Below are 18271 nucleotides of genomic sequence, written 5' to 3'. Positions count from 1 at the left end.
GACTAGCTCAATGCACGACTATACAAGGGTCTATCCATCGAGTTGGTGCTCAAGCGAGCCAAGGTTTCCCAATCTACTTTTGATAGCATACTACCGTATAAGGCTGTAACCGACTTGTTACGAATTGGATGCCTAGCTGTGGTAGATTAAACTTGGATTAGACCTCGTCTAGTAGTAGGAAATGCTAATCCATGGAGCTGATACGGTCGGTCAGTTTGGTAGCCAATCGCTCCAGAAAGTGAGTGTTTGTGATTGACTAGCTATAAAGAAAAAAGCAGAAAAGACCAAACGATATCGGTGCTTGCTTTTACCTCAATGCACTTTGTCATGATTAGCCCTAGTACCACAGCGGCACAGTTGCGTATACATAATATTGAAATGGATAAAAGGCATCATCAACCATTTAGCGATAGAGCTGTATCCGATCAGCTACGTCTAAATCATCTTGCATCGTCATAGCCTACAGCACGATGACATGATGATCCATTTTGATAGTATCCGACTAAATCCATGCCAATAGTTGCAAATCTCTCCCCCCCATCATTTTTCATTCTTGATACTTAACCGCCAAATTATAGTCTTGTCCATTTCAATTCACTTCTTGCAACATGCTGTACGCAAACAATAACTTATTTTGTAGGATATAACTGGAACATTTTATTGACAGTGCCCCACTAATGTACACAATACTGAAACAAAAACAGCATTGTCAAAATGGCGCTTTGCGCCATCCATAGACGGTACTGTAGACTGGCGTAATATCAATATTAATATGCAACGGTAACGATACAGTACAGGTAGTAGAGTCCAATCGATTACATAACTGTGTACAATATTGCCACAACTCCAGCGCTAAGACTAGTGGTCAGTAATCATTGATTCACCATGATGCTGACATTGACTAAGTTGATTCTAATTTCTACTGCAAAAACTACTAATAGCAAGAGAGAGGATTAGCAAAACTGGTTGGACGTTCTCTCTTTTCTTGCAGTAGTCCTAGCGGTAGGTAAGCGATGACGATCCAATGTTCACTTAGGCTGCTACGTCTGCTGCTGCTATGGAGACGGCCGTGCAATAAAAAAAAATCGTCCAAGAGAGGCTAAAATTGATTCCGCGCTTTTGACACCGTTTTGCTAGACTATACTTGTAACCAACAAGAGATTCTACTAGGAACAGATGCAACATACTGTATACGTAACTTATCATCTACTTAATTCGCCGTATTGAACGTAATACTGCATGTTTCGATCAATGTCATTGCAAGAGATGGAATACACCTTTTAGACTACTTTCATGTTCAATGCCGCGATTAGAAGCTTGCGTAGAGTACGATTATACAGTATGTCTAGTAGTAACCAATCTCATCCACGCCATCGACGTGATTAGACTATTGAAATTGTGCACAATGAAACATTTACTTGCTACTGTAGATCTAAATGCAATCGACAAGTATTCAAAACAGCTCAAATTAATGTTACAATTGCCCTTTGGAAATGGACAATATCAACTTGCATGAGTATCCTGCTTGAATAGTATCTATTTCGTGGAAAATGTTGAAACTTGCTGAAAGATACCCTAAAATGAAGTAGGAATAGAACCATTCTCGACACTGACTCTTAGTTGAGAGGAACGCTTTCAAAGTACTTTTTCCCATCGATAGCGCGATATGGAAGAACATTAATGAAAACGTACAGTCTTTCAAATTATACTCTTAAACTGCTTTTTAGCTTTCTTTCAAGATGAGATACTAGCACAATGCGTTTTTGTTGCAATACTATACGAACGCTCGACGTAGTCGGTAGATACATATGCCATTGGATTAACTACGATTTGGAAAGATTAAGCTCTTTTCTTATTCGACTTTGTGCAGTAGACCTTATGTGCATCACTTTTTGTACTTTGCTGTGGCATTGACTATTCTCGTATATCGATCGGTATGGTAATGGAGTCACGATAGGTGATCCTAAATTGAGTATTCACCAATTTGTAGTGTATGATTATGCCTTCATTTATCAGATTGTACAATATCAATTCTGATGCTTTATGTCATCAGGAGTTAAATTGGCCTGTTATTTAAATTTCATATATATTTCCATTTCCTAGTTGTACCGAATATGCTACCTCTCAGAATTCAAACAATCTAGAAAATTATACCACACCCAAACATCAAGACGAAGATGATTCACCAAAAGAAGATCACCAACGAAAGAAATTCGCTCGGAAACACTATCATACAAAACATGCCGACTATGCTCCTGTCAAGAGTAGTCCATTAAGTAGCAGTACACCATGTAAACCGAAAAGGAGTTGCCAACGAAAGCGTCAGCTTTACTTTCAGCCGACAAACAGGATGATGTCTAGCAATAACGCTAATGGAGACGAACAATGTGATCCTGATGATATCGTTATGGCTACCAGCCCTCTTGAACAGCCACTTTTCAATGAAGAGGACTTTCCGACACTTGATGATAGTACATCTTCATTGGACTTTTCGTGGTAAGAGAAATTTATAAAGTTTGAAGTATGGATAAAGGAATGAAAAGTGACCTGTTATGCAGGGTGCACTCTTTGTTTGACATCACTTTGAATTCAAATTTTACCTTACTGTTAGTTAAGATCATTTACGTATATGGGAACAGTTGTTAAAAGTATTTCGCAGTACGCAAAAATTGTTCATGACAGTTTCTTCACTACTTGCAGGAATAATAAAACCGCTGAAGTAAGCAAAAGCTGGGCAGATCTTATGGACGAGGAGGATCTACATAAGAAGTATGTCATATTCTATTCTATTTCAGTGTCTAGCTTTATTTGGTAGCTTGTGTTGTTACCTCCGTTGAAAGAAACTTGTATTTCTTGCATAACTGATTGGTGCAATTAAAACTACTCTTTGACATACGGTAGATGACTAGTACTGCATCGACCATATAATTTTAATGTTTTCAATTCTATGTAAGATTAGTTAATCGTTGCAAGGAATACTGTTATTGCACAATTCCTTTTTATGGCTGTAACGTTAACTTTGTCACCTGTATAATCACCATGTATCTTAGGGCTACTCCGGAAGGACGTGAAAGTTTGTTAGCGCGAAAAATCGCTAATAAAAAGAGCAAATTGAATGGGTTCGTTGTTTGATTATAAAAATTAAAAATTATGCATATTTTCAATTTATTGAAATTATATTAGCAGACACTGTACATTTACATTCCGCACTCATGCATTTTTCTATTTCTTAGTCTGTATGTAACTTATTGGAGCACTTTTAGTTTGATTTTGATCGACAATTTTACGCAAAGGTAGTTCATAAATTGATCAATATTGATTTTAGAACACGACGCCGTTTACATTTATCGGAATTCGGATCATTTGAAGATGATTCAAAAGCCAGTGTTTCTCCTCCTCCAAAAGGGTTGAAGAGGTTCAATTCTCCTAAGAATACTTCCAGTAATTCATATTGTTATCAATAATATTATAACAACTTTATTAAACTGTAGAAGTTTTAGTGGTACGCCCAGAGAGCGTGAATATGACGACAAAATTTTGTCAAGGAGGCAGAAACAAATAGATTACGGGAAGAATACCTTGGGATATGATCGATATTGCAAGACTGTTGCAAAGTAGGGGCTTTAACCAACTTCGTTGAAAGCTTTTAGTGTATTTCTAAAATCATTTACCTTATGTTTAATTGTTGCATGTACTGCAACTTGTATAAGTATAATCATATATTATAGTGCCATTATTAAGTGAAAACTTTATCCTAATGTTGCGCTGTACTTACCTGTACAATCTCTGTAATTAATAGACAGGAGAGGACGAAGGATCATCCTAGGACACCAGATAAAAATATTAAAGTTAGCAGACGCTCCTTTGACATGCAAATTAAACTCTGGAGGAAGAAATTACATGAATTTGATCCACCAGAAATCAAGCAAGTTTGGGAAACGCAACGAAGTAATGAAGAGTTTTTAAGTTTGCCACTGGACTGTAATGGCGATATAATGATGAGTGATGCTAACGAAACTGATAGGCAAGTTTGATATAGCCAAATAAAAGCATAAGGGAGCAACTGTAATTTATTAATATAACTCTTGTGTCTATCAATCTCTAGTAATCACGATGGTAGTACTGGAGAAAAAGTTGAAGCTTCTGCTGAAATTGGCGACCCGGATGATCTGTTTAGCGATTTGCCGTAGGCATAAAAGAACGCCACCTTAGTCCATGAAATATCTAATATTGTTTGTAATCTGATAGTTTTGCTTTATTAATATTATTATACTATGTACATTATCGGAGGATTCAGAGGGTTTGTCAGCAAAATGCAATGATTGAAAAATGAGAGCGAAGTATTGCATCACTGATTATTTTATAGTTTGACATAAATTAGCCATAGATATATTGGTACTGTAGATTACATGGTTTCATTAGGAGATAGCAGTATAGTATGGTTATACTTCTGTTTACGTTAAAATGGATTGTTTCTTATGTATATAGTTATATATCATTCGGTATATGCAGTCTACCCTCTTTATTGATGCACAGCTTTCGTCTTGAAGGACCATGGTTTTATTTGAGTTTTATCTCTGGAAAGTGAGCGTTTTATTAAAGATAGTTTAAGAACAGTCATGGTTAAAGCTCTTATTCTGATAGAATATAATAATAACATACGTAAGATATAATTTTAAACCATTTTAAATCATGCTGGATAAATTCCATGCATCGTCTTTAGAATTTATTGAATTACGATTATTGATAGCGTCACAAGAGATTGGGCTGTAAATGTCTTGACTAAAAATTAATAAATACAGGGATACCCTCGGTATTGAACATTTTACGAAAATTACTATTATAACAACAACAGTCCTTGCGGCTAAGCTAAGCTTGATATTCATGGACATAGTTTTGCGTTCACAAGGTTTCAGTTAGTAGATAATAATAGTCTGCTGCAGCACAGTGTACGGAACAGTAGCATTTAGCAGAGACTGTTAGTATTCGTTTACAGTTTGGAATAATTAGAGCTGTACCGCGGTATTAACGCACAATTTTAACTAAGTAAAACTATGATTAATCGTTTATGTTGTGCTACCTAAAAATACTTAGAAAATTACTAATTTTTACAAGAAGCCTCAACGAAATATTTGCAATGAAGTATTGCAATAAACGACTGTAGAATGCGCTATAGTATTGATCGAATATTTACGTCGATTCCAAGATAAAATCGATCGTCGTTGATTTTGTACTAACTGCAGTGATCAAAATAACCAAGTACTACGTATTTTTTATTAATATTCGTAAAAATAAAGTGTCTACTAATACAGAACTTCTATTGCCAAAAATACCCTAACCAGCGTTTAAAATGTAAAAGAGTTACCAAGGCAGCTGGGATCCATTATAACTTAGGAACTTTCCAGTTTTATTTAATTGAAGGTTACATATTACATTCAGAATTTGCAGGGAAGCATCACCAGGATTCATACGACCGCCTTCGTTAGATTTAGTCTTGACGCTACCTGGATGTATTGGAATTACCACAATTTCCTCCCGTTTTAGTTCTAGGCTCATACATCTTGTAATCATATTTAAAGCTACCTATAATTATTTATTAAACGGTTTATTTTGAACACATTAGTCAAGTCAGCTTTTACGTATACTATACTATTTATAATGTCATGATGGTATTGTTGGAATCAAATAGAATTACTGTAATTGTAATCTGCTTTTACCTTGCTACAACCGTAAGAAAAGTAGTTAGTCCTAGGTGAAGATAAAGATGCAACTTGAGAAGATACATTAACTACTGCTGCCTTGAAAGATCTACCCTTGGTATAGTTAGTTTCCTTTCCAATTTTCAATAGCGGCAAGAATGTCTACATTATGAAAGGACAAATTTATTTTATATTACCGTGCTGTGTAGGGGCATTAAACAAGCGATGATTAGTAATTGCAGCATCTTAAATACAAGACATTAGGCTATACAATCTGATAAGTTTGTAATATTCTAGGGTTGTATTATTAACCTGTAATGAATTATAAGACTATGGATAATTATTTTGTACCTTAGGCACACTATTCCATGCAGCAAGTACTGTAGATCATAAAGCGTAAATTATTATCCTGTAATGAATTGTAACACTATGTATAATTTGTACCTTAGGCAAACTATTCCATGCAGCAAGTACTGCAGATATGAAAAGTAGGTTATTATCCTGTAACGAATTAGAACACTATGTATAATTTGTACCTTAGGCACACTATTGCATGCAGCAAGTACTGCAGATCATAAAGCGTAGATTGTTATCCTGTAACGAACTATAACACTATGTATAATTTGTACTTTAGGCACACTATGGCATGCAGCAAGTACTGTAGATCATAAAGTGTAGATTATTATCGCTTCAGTGTTACGGACATGCAAAATGAAATTATGGAATAGACGTGTATGGTAGTAACTAGAAACTCATTTATTATAATCTTACAACTAGACGCTGTAAAACTTTACATTAAAGGCCATTAGCACCACATACTTCTATGCTGTATCTTCTAATAGTTATAGGTACGCAGATGTTTCGATTATCCAGTGATCAATAGCAATTCATACCTGAGCAACCAGCATAGGTCCGATAGCATTGGTTTTATAAAATAGTTCCATGGATTTAGTTGTTGCGGTTAGAAACGTGTCATGATCTCCAATGCCAGCATTATTGATGAGTAAATGTAATCCAAGATTACTAAGACATGCTTGAACAGTTTCGAAGGCTCTCTTTATGGAATTTTCGCATGTAATATCTGTATTGAACAAGTCGTCATCATTTCTACCCGTACTAGAATAGATTATTATAATTCATTGATGGCCTACGTATTTCATGGATACTATACGGCTATTCTTTTCTGCCAGATACATGTATTATTACTACTTACCCATTTCTACTAAAGTTAATCGTGTATGAGTTTTGGATAGGTCTAAGAGGCGCTAATATATAACAGATGGATAATTACAATGCGTCAGTAAAATAGTCCTTGATGCCAAACGACAGTGTTCACGATTGGATGGTATGCAGTACAGTACTTGAGAATTAAGCTATGGCACTAAATGAAGATTTATTTACAAGTTTGAAGTTTGATTATAACTCCAAATCCAGGTGAATCCGAACTAAAGTTGCAGGTAAAAGACACGCTGAAAGCTTGTTACTAACAACGTAGAGCAGCTAGTAATGCAAGATTAGCTAGTTCAAATCCTATCTGCATCATAGAGATGCTGTTACCTTGCCGGATTCAGAATCCAAAGATCGATAGCTTGCAAAGATGTGTTCTATCGTACTTGGCATCACTAGCATCTCTTGCACTAATGCGAAACCAATACCGCTTGCAGCTCCAGTAATGAAGACCGAGCGGGCGCGTAATATTGCCTCATCGTGACTGCTGCTTTTTATGCTTGCCATTGATTTGGGCACAATTTTTAAAACCTGGCCGACCGAAAATGACGATGCCTCTTTTACAACTTACCAACCATCATATCAACATCCTATATACTCCTAAAATGGAGATATTAGACAAGACCGCAAAGTAATTCTCTTACACAGACAACGCGTACAGTATACACTGTACTAAGATACCGTTCTTAATTATGTATTGGTTCCTAATACTCGAAAAAGTAGTTTCGAGTACTGTTTACCAGCAGGCCATTTTCTTTTGCTTATAGTACTTTAACTCGGCTATGCAAATACAATTATATTATTCTGTATTATTGCAGTTGATATTCTATATGCATTATACTGTACATAGCGATTCAACTAGAGTTTTACCATTGTAAAAAGTAAAAAGTAAAAAGTGCCATTAATTAATTAATTGATTTGCTAATAAAAAAATGCAGACGGACAGATTTTATCTTGTATAATTAATTCATTAATGCAATTTCCTGTTGGTAGTTGGAACTATGGAACTACTGCTCTGTGATCAACCGTATGTTATTATTCGTATGTATTATATCGTCTAATATTTACAATTGGTCATTAGGCTCATTTCCTGAATTATTTTCCGACCTTGTTTTCGTTGCTTCTGTTGGGACACGAAGAGAAAATTTTACAATTGAACATATTCACAATCAGTAGTGACTGTTTACTCTACAGTCTATATCTAATCTTTGATGGCGCGGTTATTTCACATCAATTCGGTATTAGTGACTGGAGCTAATCGTGGCTTAGGGTTAAAGCTGGTTGAGACCTTACTGTCGACGAAGAATCCTCCAAAACATGTCTTCGCTTCCTACCGAGATGTTGCCAAGACGATGGTACTGTTTCATCGCGTTCAAACTATTACGTATCGATTTTAATTAATTTTTATCGATCTTGAGGCATGGCTTCTATCCTTGCCAGATGTATTGATAACCCCTAGCTTGAATTCATCATACGGTCTACAGTAATAATGAATTCGCAGTGCCTATAGTTCTCAAGGGCCTATCATCTATGCTGGGATAATAAAATTGATATTATTTTAGTAGTACAGTACAGTATACTGTTTATAGAACAAAATACGCAGTTTACTTGTTTGAAGCATACTCGAACTGCATTTTGTTGTATAAAACTCGTACATGAGTACGACATAGTGTAGTAGTGGCAAAAAGAAGAACGTTGTTTGTCGACTGCAATGATCAATCAATTTCAGGTACTGCAGCTACGACTAGATTGTCAATCTATGGAGTATAAAACCGAAGCATAGATGGACAGTACAGCATTACGTGTAGAAAGTCTTTTCCTTTACCTCTATACAGTAAGAAGTGATTTAGTGCTACAAGTTTCATTCTATCGAGCTCTTACACGACGAATTGATTCTGAACATTAGGTATAGTACATTAGGACGACAAACTGTAAGCATTCCAGTTCGATAACCGAATATTTTAACGTTGTGTGATTAATATTATTGAAAACAAGGCTACATCTCATTTTATTTCTTTACTTCATCGCTGCATCTACAGTTGAGAAAGCTTATCCATGATATGTGCTGCCAAACGAATACAGTATCATCAATGTGTTACTGATAAAAAGGAATTAGTAATTGTAGTTATCTAATAAGCTGAAATGAGTACAATAATTTTAGAACACCAATAGTAATATTAGATGAAATCATTGCTACCCTAAATACAGCATTATATTTTGTAACCTGTAACACTACTTTTAATTGCTTATGACTTATTACTGCATAATATACGCGTATATTTTTGACGATATTGGTTCTATTGCTTGACACCTACTTAGAATTTACAAAGATTGGCATCTGAGCATTCTAATTTGAAGCTGATTGAGCTGGGTAAGTAATACTAAGCATCAAAGCTAAATGCTAAGGATAATGACTTTACAGCTTTTACATTCATGTCTTACGTACTTGAAAATAAATAAAGTTTTATCGACTTTTGATGATATTTATCTTCACAATATCTATCCGTGCAGATACTACAAGCGACGTAGGAATTCAGAAGGCCTTTAACGCTGTAGAATCGAATATATCAAATGATGGACTAGATGTTTTGATCAACAATGCTGCAATGTTTGATAAATCAAATCTGTATGAAGTTACATTTGAAAAGATGGAATATTCCTATCGAGTAAATGCAGTAGCCCCATTGATGATGGTGAAGGTAACAGTAAAGAACTCATTAGGTTTTTTTTCATTTCGCTTTTTTTAGCGTGGATTGTCGAACTGATACCTACATCTAGGCATCAAGAGCTTGTTTGCAAATATAGGATAAAAGACTTGTAGATACTGCATCCTACATACTACTATCTTGAACTCTGCTTTAATAAATAGTGCTGTATTATGATTATTTCTTTCCCATCTTTGGTCGTGAACTTCAAGCTATCGATGCAGTTTTATGATATAAACTCATAATATCATCCTTTATAAATCTACAGCGTCATGTTGGTTATAACTTGTTAACTGGTCTATTATGGTTGTGCCCATAATTACATTGTATTGCAATGTGTTTCTTATGTTATAGGCTTTTCTTCCACTACTAGAAAAGCCCAAAGCCAATCCTATCAATGCTGCTATTTTGAACATTAGCAGTATAAACGGATCTTTATCTAATTCGTCACCGTTGCCTGATAGATATCCGTGTAAATGCAGCAAAGTTCGTATGATTATACCCTGTAAACTATAAGATAGGGTAGATACTATTCTTTGTACAATGAATACTCATCTTTTCTAGATATTATTGTTGCAGAGTTTGAAGTTACTTCCACATGTGATGTTCTTGCTCTATTTACAGATTGCACTAAATATGATTACAAAAACTTTAAGTATTGACTTAAAAAGTAAAAACATTGCCACCATGGCTGTGAATCCTGGTTGGATGGCAACCGATATGGGTGGATCAGATGCTCCAGGCCTTCCAGAAGAATCAGCTAGAGCTATTATTGACTTAGTAAAGCAGTTAACAATAGATAAAAGTGGAGGATTTTACGAAATCAATGGTGATATAATACCATGGTAGTTTTTAATCTTGGCTTACAAAATGGTATGTGGATGAATTAGCAATCTACTGACTTGATGCTGTTCATGCTTGATTGGCAGCCTGTTTACTACTCATATTAATTTTAACAAACATATTCTAAACATTCCTATCGTATTTATATTAGGGTTGAGGTCTTGAGAATATTGATAGGTAACGATAGCAATGGATGTGGTCCATTAACCAAGTACATTTGGGTTCATTCTTTTATCCTCTCATAAAGTTGTTGGTATTTCTAAAATGTATGTAATCATTATTTCGTATCCGATATCTTTCGCTACTGGTTACTTCTTCTTTGCCTCATCATATTGTATGACTAAAGCTATGTCGAGAAATGTGCATACGCAATAGATTTGGTTTTGTCGCAATGACTCAGTCATGCAATCAGCTTGATGTAGAAATTTTGATTAATACTCAAGCATTGGCAGGAACTACTCAAAAAATAGATATTTTTGAGTAGTTGCTAGTATTGGCAATTTCGATACAGTGATTGTATTTTCTCGTAAATGTTACATTATACTCTAAATAGATAGTCATAAAAAATTCATGTTCGCACGTTATTGAAGTGCAGTGTTCTGTAGCTTATTTAATGTTACCAAAATTGGGCAACTTAATCTGTATGTTTTACTCTTTTTAATAGCAGAGAATATTACAGCAAGTACATAGTAGAGGCTGTTAGAGACTAAATATAGTAACTATTGCGAAATATTTTTATTATTGTACCAGTATATTTAGTAACATCCAATTTGAATTAACATTCATGTCCCTTATTTTGGAATGAAAAGTGGATGGCTGAATGATATACTTGAGTAATAAACTATTAATTTATTGCACCTTAATTGGTTGATAACTTGCTGACGCATGTTTGTAGTATCACTGGATAATTTGAACATAATCATTTATGTATGGCATCAAATTGACGTAATTTTCGTTACAACGGATCTTTTGAAAGGAGCCCATGGAAGTACTTTAACCATTGTTAAGTTAAGTATTATTCAATTCGTTGTGGGAATCTATGCATTCTGTTGATAGGTTGGAATTTTTTGCTTGCTTGATTGCAAATAATATACCATAAAATAAATGAAGCTTTTGTATATACCAGCTGTAGAATCAAAGTAGAAAGGAAATAACAACGAACAAACTACTTTTATGTGTGTAACTGTAAATGTGGAAGTTCAGTGTAAATAGTACACTTGTTTTTATCGATAACAAATGGAAATTATTATCGAGGAAAAGTTAAACAACTACAGAAAACCACAGCACCACGCGCCTACTGTCAGCTTTGTTCTCCCTAGCACCTACCTACTGAACGACTCTAAATACTGACAATCTCCTATCGTCAGGAGGAGCAGTACCCGCAACACTAGATCCAAACTTTATTGAGAAGCCAGTCAATTTATAGTAAATGCACATCAACATTAATTCATTATACATCGGTAATGTATAAGTCTGCATTTTGCAGAGGTCTGATCGGTTTCGAGATAAGTTTACACAGTAATGTTTATCGGTTGATGATCATTTCATACATTACGTGATAGCAGAGACAAAAATAAAAAATGATAATATACTTGTCTATAAGAAAGAGCGGCAATATGCTCGAATTGGAAATAAAACTTTGATGCCAGGTCAGTATTAACTTCTACAGTTATGTCACTGAGAGCATCATAGTTGCAAGCACCGGCTGCTGATTAACAGCATACATGGTATGGTGAGCAGTTTGGATGGAAGCTGGTTTAATAAATACACTGCACTATCTATTACTGGCCAGAATTGAAAGTGAATTAAAACTGGTTCACAACTTATCAACTTTGCTGTTCAATTTTGAGTGGCAGCATTACAAATTGTAAATGAAATAATTGCATTGCCTAAGAAGAGGTCAAATTTGACTTGCTATGATATCGTTTTATGATTACTTCGGTAAGGAGAAATAAAAGAGAGAGAACAAGCCATTTATTTGGAACATTTTCATAGTATTCTATTCTATTCATATTGCTCGGTATATAGAATAGACCAACAGCTAACCATTGGATACTTTACTGCATCTGTTACTATCCGTATATTGCACATTACAGTGTGGAAGAGCTATATGGAATTTTCAAATAGAAAATATCAGGCCAATATTTCAATAGCCAAGTAGAGAAGTTATGATCAATTTTCTTTAATTCTAACCAGTATAGTGTATCAAGTACTTATTTACAGCATAAATCATTGTACTGTCTATTTCGTATGCTACACTACCAACTTCCATGATAACTGCTCACCATATCATAAGGACAGTGCTGTTCGGACAGCAGCTGGAATTATAACGCTCTCAGCTTAGCAGAATTTTTTTGTGAATGCCTAATTGCAACAAATATGGGAGGACCAAATGCTTTACGCAATCCAGACAAATCAGCTAGAGCTATTATTGACCTGGTAAAGCGTTTAACAATGGATAGAAATGGAGGTTATTTAGATATCGATGGTGAAGTCATACCGTGGTAGTCGGCTTACAGGATGGGATACAACGAATTTAGGGGTACTATCAATATGATTAATAAAGTTGAGCTTTAATTAGTCCTACTATCTTTAGTATTAAGATCTTTATAGACCTTAATTAAAATTACGTGGTGTATCATAATTTATCCAGCACATTTTATTTGCTCTATTTAATGCCAGAAAATAATGCATTCTTGCAGTAAACATCATTGGAGAATTGTTATGCATAACCATTCAGGTTATAAAATTGACGAAATTTTCGTTATACTGATATATTAAAGGAGGCTATTGGCGTGCATTAGCCATTGCTAAGTAATTTGTTTATTTAGCAGTACCTGTCTATCAATTCTATTGATATGTTGAAGTTCTTTGCTCGCTTGATTGCTAATACTTCAACATAGTAAGCAAAGTCTCTGATCCGCTATATTTAAATTCACGTATTATATACTCGGTCTGTTCGGTATGCTGTTTATATTGCAGGTGTAAGTAGGTTATTTATTAAAATGGTTGACTGCGTCATCAATACTGACTATTCTATTTTATTTTGTTGCTATTCTTTCGAGCTCTAGTCGGAGATTCAATCGCTCAGTCAAATATTTTATAATATTTCATTCGGATTAACAAAATATTAATAGACCAGAAATATACTTACAGGTAATGAAGCAATTTGTTATTATCTCATATCATTCCGATCAATATATTCTTGTGTAGTTAAATATGATTATTCAATAGAACTACGAAATATGTATACAAGTGCTTTGGGGGGGGGGGGGCGGGGGCGGGTGGGGGAGTTCAAAAACTCCTACAATCTTGGTAACTACTGTAGTTATTATAACTGTTCTTGCATCTTTATACAGCCTTAGCTTTAATTTACTATCTTTAAAACTCGATAATGATGATACAGCAATCAATAATATCAAGACTATGATCTACAGCAAACTGTTTTTCAGGAATGATAGGACATACTGTATTAAGGGTAGGTATCTTTGATACAGTAATATTAATCAGTTATTGCTGCATAATACATTGTAATCTTGTGAGTTAGTCATTAATAACATTACTAACGGAAATAGCCGGAGTTTAGCTGTACTCTCTATACTGTAATTTAAGCATATGAAGTTAATCTCGATGAATAGTTGTGATAAAGTGATCTTCTTATTAATAAAACAAACTTAGGTTTCCAGTAAATTCACTCTATTACATAGATTAGGTTCGTCTTACAATTACCAAGAACTATCTCTGGACTATCTTTACAGTAAAAGCTCGCGGTTTGTTTACCCTTTGTTACATAATAAATTTTACACATTACGATCATATTGTGCTTATTCAGTCGCAAGATAAGAGTTTATCATCGCGCGAGCTATTCATTATTCACGCGTTTATTATAAGCGTCTTAACAATATAATGGTTACACTATTGACGTACTTAGCGCAATCTATTTATATCATGAAATCTTAACATAAGCTTTTAAAAAATAATAATTATAATCCAAGCTGTATTTTGGGCTGCACTAAAATAGTGCTACTACCAATTTTATAATCCCTCCTCCCTCCTATTAATGCATTTGAAATGTTTAACGCATGCAGGTGTTAGGACTTTTACGACGGCATGGACATGTTAATCTACATCCACAATATATATAGTATTTTAAGAGTCTTAGGTTGTGTACTAGTAAACCTATAATGGCAGAATGCCATAAAAATTGTAATAATGAGTTATTTCTAGGTATAAGTTAAATTAAATTAAAGGAACAGTGTTTAATTTAACCTTTAATATGAAGAATGAATCTATCGTTCAGTTAGTTCGATTTGGACCCAAAATGATGTACTGTTTGAAATCTGACAAATAGCGCACAACTACAGTATATGACATTGAGCACAGTAACTGTATAACATTTAGCATACTGTTGGTATAATGAATTAAACCGCTATTAAAGAGTTCGGATTATCTTCGCCGTAGTACTTTTGTTAATGTCTACCGTTTTATTCTCTACTAGATACAAGCGTTACTGCCTTAGATATAAGATATGTAGCTATAATGGATTATCTAAAATGACTACGGGTACAATAGCCGCGGGCAGCGTCTCTGGGGATTCCTTTTGGAATAATACTGACGATTACTGTCTGTCGATTTGTTGTTTACTTGGATCTAACGACTACAAGGTAACTAAGTTACTGCTATATTTTCTGCAAGGTCTTACTGGGCTGCCAAAAACAATTGCGAATGCTATAGTCGAAGGTAGGCAATGCAGCAGTAATTGTACTCAATCTGAACTCTTGTAGAATAATCTTCGCCATATTACTAACCGTCTACAATTTTGCTCTATACGATGACCAAAGGTAGACATATAGCAACAGTCAGGGGATTCTAGAAGGAAAAACGTTCTCTACTATTTTTTGCAATTCCCTGGAGATCCCTGACTTTTCAGGAATAGCCTTTGTTATATCGGCTATAGTATTGATCATCCAAAAGAACAAAATATACTGGATACATACGTCTATATGCCAGATACTCGTACGCGACTTTATTCGATCATACATCAATCGATTTCTAATAGCCCAAAGTTCCATATCTTTGCTTATGCTCTGTCAGTAGCCGCTTACAGCTTTGGCTATATCAGGATAACTTATCGTTTATCTCATGGCTGAATCATTTCAAATCAATTCGATATTAGTAACTGGAACAAACCGTGGCTTAGGATTGAAGTTGGTTGAAGTGTTACTGACAGCGGCTAAGCCTCCACGATACATTTTCGCCTGCTACAGAGATGCCAATAAGATTACGGTGTCTATATTTTAACGATAATAAATTTAACTTTATTTTATGGACTTTCTATCAACTTAAGGAATGGTTAATCACTCACAGATTAACAGTTACAGATTTTACATTTAGTTAATAGTACCAAGGCCGATAATATTAATAACTATTACTCATTATTTTTTCTTATGAACACATGCAGAATCTACGAAAATTAGCTTTAGAGCATCAGAACTTGAAGTTGATCAAGATGGGTAAGTATCATTGCCAATAGTTAAGGATAATGATATTATAATTTTATACAGTATATTCATTAGGTTTGGACTTAAAAATGATTAAATTAACATGGATCTTTAAATATTACTGTGAAACCATATCGTACAGATGTTACAAGTGACGTGGATATAATAAATGCATTTAGTTTGGTGCAATCGATAATGCTAGATGATTGTAATGGACTAGACGTCCTAATAAACAATGCCGCAATTTTCGAAAAATCAAATCTAAGCGATGTTACTTCTAAAATGATGGAAGATTTATTTCGAGTAAATGCAGTAGCTCCGTTAATGATAGTGAAGGTAATGTAAAAGTATTTTGTTAAGTTTACCACAATACTTTTATTGCGATAAGAAATTAACTAATATTTTAGTCTAGGATTAAATTAAAGACCTTAAAAGACGCCTTTTTTATTATAGTCATTTCTTCCTCTGCTGAAAAAATCTTCAGTTAATTCTATCAATGGAGTTATTGTGAATGTTAGCAGTGGCAATGGATCTTTAACAAACCCACCGACGTTACCAGATAAATATCCGTATAAATGTAGCAAAGTTTGTATGATTTCTTATCATGATCTTATGCTTCTCGTTTTCTAGGTGTAATTGCTATTGAAAAAAATTATTTAAATATGCGGCATTGTTACTCTATCTACAGGTTGCATTAAATATGGTAACGAAAAATTTAAGTATTGACTTAGAAAGATACAAAGTTGCTACCATGGCAATAAATCCTGGTTGGATGGCAACGGATATGGGTAGGCCGAATGCCCCACGCACCCCAGATGAATCAGCCAGAGCTATTACTGACCTGATAAAGAGTCTAACAATAGATAGAAACGGAGGGTTTTTTGATATCCATGGCAAGACCATACCGTGGTAGATTTATATCGGCTTCCAGAGATGCGATGCAATCGAAATTTAGGAATGCTACTAATATAAGGAAGTTGGATTTGATTCGTTACGTCAATTTTAGAAATAGAATTCTTATAAAAATTTAACTCAAGTTACGAGTTACTTATCCTACATATTTTATCTATTCTATTTAATGCAAGAAGGTAGCTTATTCTTGCAGTTGTTCTCACTGGCCAATTTTAAACGTAATCATTTATGTATGGCATAATATTGGCGCAATGTTCGTTACTCTGAATTTTTAAAGGAGTCTATTAGAGTGCCTTGGCCATTGGCTTAGTATTTTTTATTTAGCGGTGCCGGTCTATCTATTCTGTTGATTTGTTAATATTCCTACCCCGTGCTTGCTTGATTACTAATACCTCAATATACTGTAGTAAAGAAGGTCTCTGGTTCGCTTTATTTGAACTCGTACGTTATTGTAAAGTAACTTAATATTGTGATTGTAGACTATTAGTCATGTTTAGTATGATGTACGGTAGTGTCTCTTCTATATTTATCTTATGATATACAGTATTTAGTAGCCCATAATTATAGACAGTAAGGATAGACTCTACAGTATGCTAGAGTACAGATGACTATATACAGTAAGATGTTGAGCTACTAGTAATGAAGGTTAATTTTTAGAATTTTCCTTCAAGTTCTTGCATTGAAATTATTCAAGCTTAGTTTTTTTTATCGTGATAAAAATGTTAGCTTTAAAAGTATGACTCATTTGGTTGATTATAATAGTAGATTTTACTAAGTATCTTAGTATATTGTAAACCCGACTGTTTTATTGGGGTTAGATGTTACGATAATCCGTAGCATAATTTTTTTAAGAATTAGATATTATGATTTTGTAACTTAAGCGATATATTTAGTTAATAGAATATATGTGTGCTAATTGTGATCATTAATTACAGTAGAAATTAATGCTACTTTGTAATTTCATGCAGTATGAACCTAAATATTTGATGTGGGATTGTTATTTTGTCTTCGTGTATATTGCAAAAAGGTACAGGTTCAAGCTCATCTATACCTAGTATTAGTAATTTTGGGGAGTCTAGGGTATAATTTATCTTGTCATGTGTCTTTGATTGCTAGTTTAATTTGGAGTAGTTTAGAACGATAGTTGGATAGTCTAATGCCATCAACTGCTCGACGTAGTATATGAAATGTGGAGTAATTCGGTAATTTAGTGCAGTTAAAGTTAGAGAAGACAAGAAAAATCTAGGATAATCGTACGTTATCTCACTAATTGATAGTTTGGTTGGTTGGGCTGTCGTTCTTCCCGTACTTTGCTATTTATTTAAAATGTGTTGCTAAGATTGTTGTTAAAGTTATAATAAAGTGGTGTTTTTTCCCTAATTTA

The 18271-nt window shown here is 34.3% G+C and overlaps 3 protein-coding genes across 3 annotated transcripts; 2 read left to right on the top strand and 1 right to left on the bottom strand.

The window, feature by feature from the left end:
- Nucleotides 1-714: 714 nt before the first annotated feature.
- Nucleotides 715-4034, top strand: TRIADDRAFT_60746 (uncharacterized protein; the record flags this gene model as incomplete). The annotated part of the gene is made up of 6 exons (XM_002116736.1): nt 715-740; nt 2104-2496; nt 2701-2769; nt 3051-3119; nt 3326-3415; nt 3800-4034. The coding sequence occupies 6 exons, from the start codon at nt 715-717 to the stop codon at nt 4032-4034; spliced, it is 882 nt and encodes a 293-aa protein (XP_002116772.1).
- Nucleotides 4035-5361: 1327 nt separating this feature from the next.
- TRIADDRAFT_60745 (uncharacterized protein) lies at nt 5362-7433 on the bottom strand (the record flags this gene model as incomplete). The annotated part of the gene is made up of 6 exons (XM_002116667.1): nt 5362-5583; nt 5718-5861; nt 6144-6200; nt 6593-6780; nt 6913-6964; nt 7257-7433. The coding sequence occupies 6 exons, from the start codon at nt 7431-7433 to the stop codon at nt 5362-5364; spliced, it is 840 nt and encodes a 279-aa protein (XP_002116703.1).
- Nucleotides 7434-8137: 704 nt separating this feature from the next.
- Nucleotides 8138-16888, top strand: TRIADDRAFT_50927 (uncharacterized protein; the record flags this gene model as incomplete). The annotated part of the gene is made up of 5 exons (XM_002116735.1): nt 8138-8281; nt 9246-9297; nt 9438-9625; nt 16429-16596; nt 16664-16888. The coding sequence occupies 5 exons, from the start codon at nt 8138-8140 to the stop codon at nt 16886-16888; spliced, it is 777 nt and encodes a 258-aa protein (XP_002116771.1).
- Nucleotides 16889-18271: the final 1383 nt, after the last annotated feature.

This window comes from Trichoplax adhaerens, genomic scaffold (genome assembly GCF_000150275.1).
Source record: "Trichoplax adhaerens TRIADscaffold_17 genomic scaffold, whole genome shotgun sequence".
Classification (NCBI taxonomy): domain Eukaryota; kingdom Metazoa; phylum Placozoa; class Uniplacotomia; order Trichoplacea; family Trichoplacidae; genus Trichoplax; species Trichoplax adhaerens.
The sequence above is the reverse complement of the archived record's forward strand: the minus strand, read 5'-3'. Positions and strand labels throughout refer to the sequence as shown.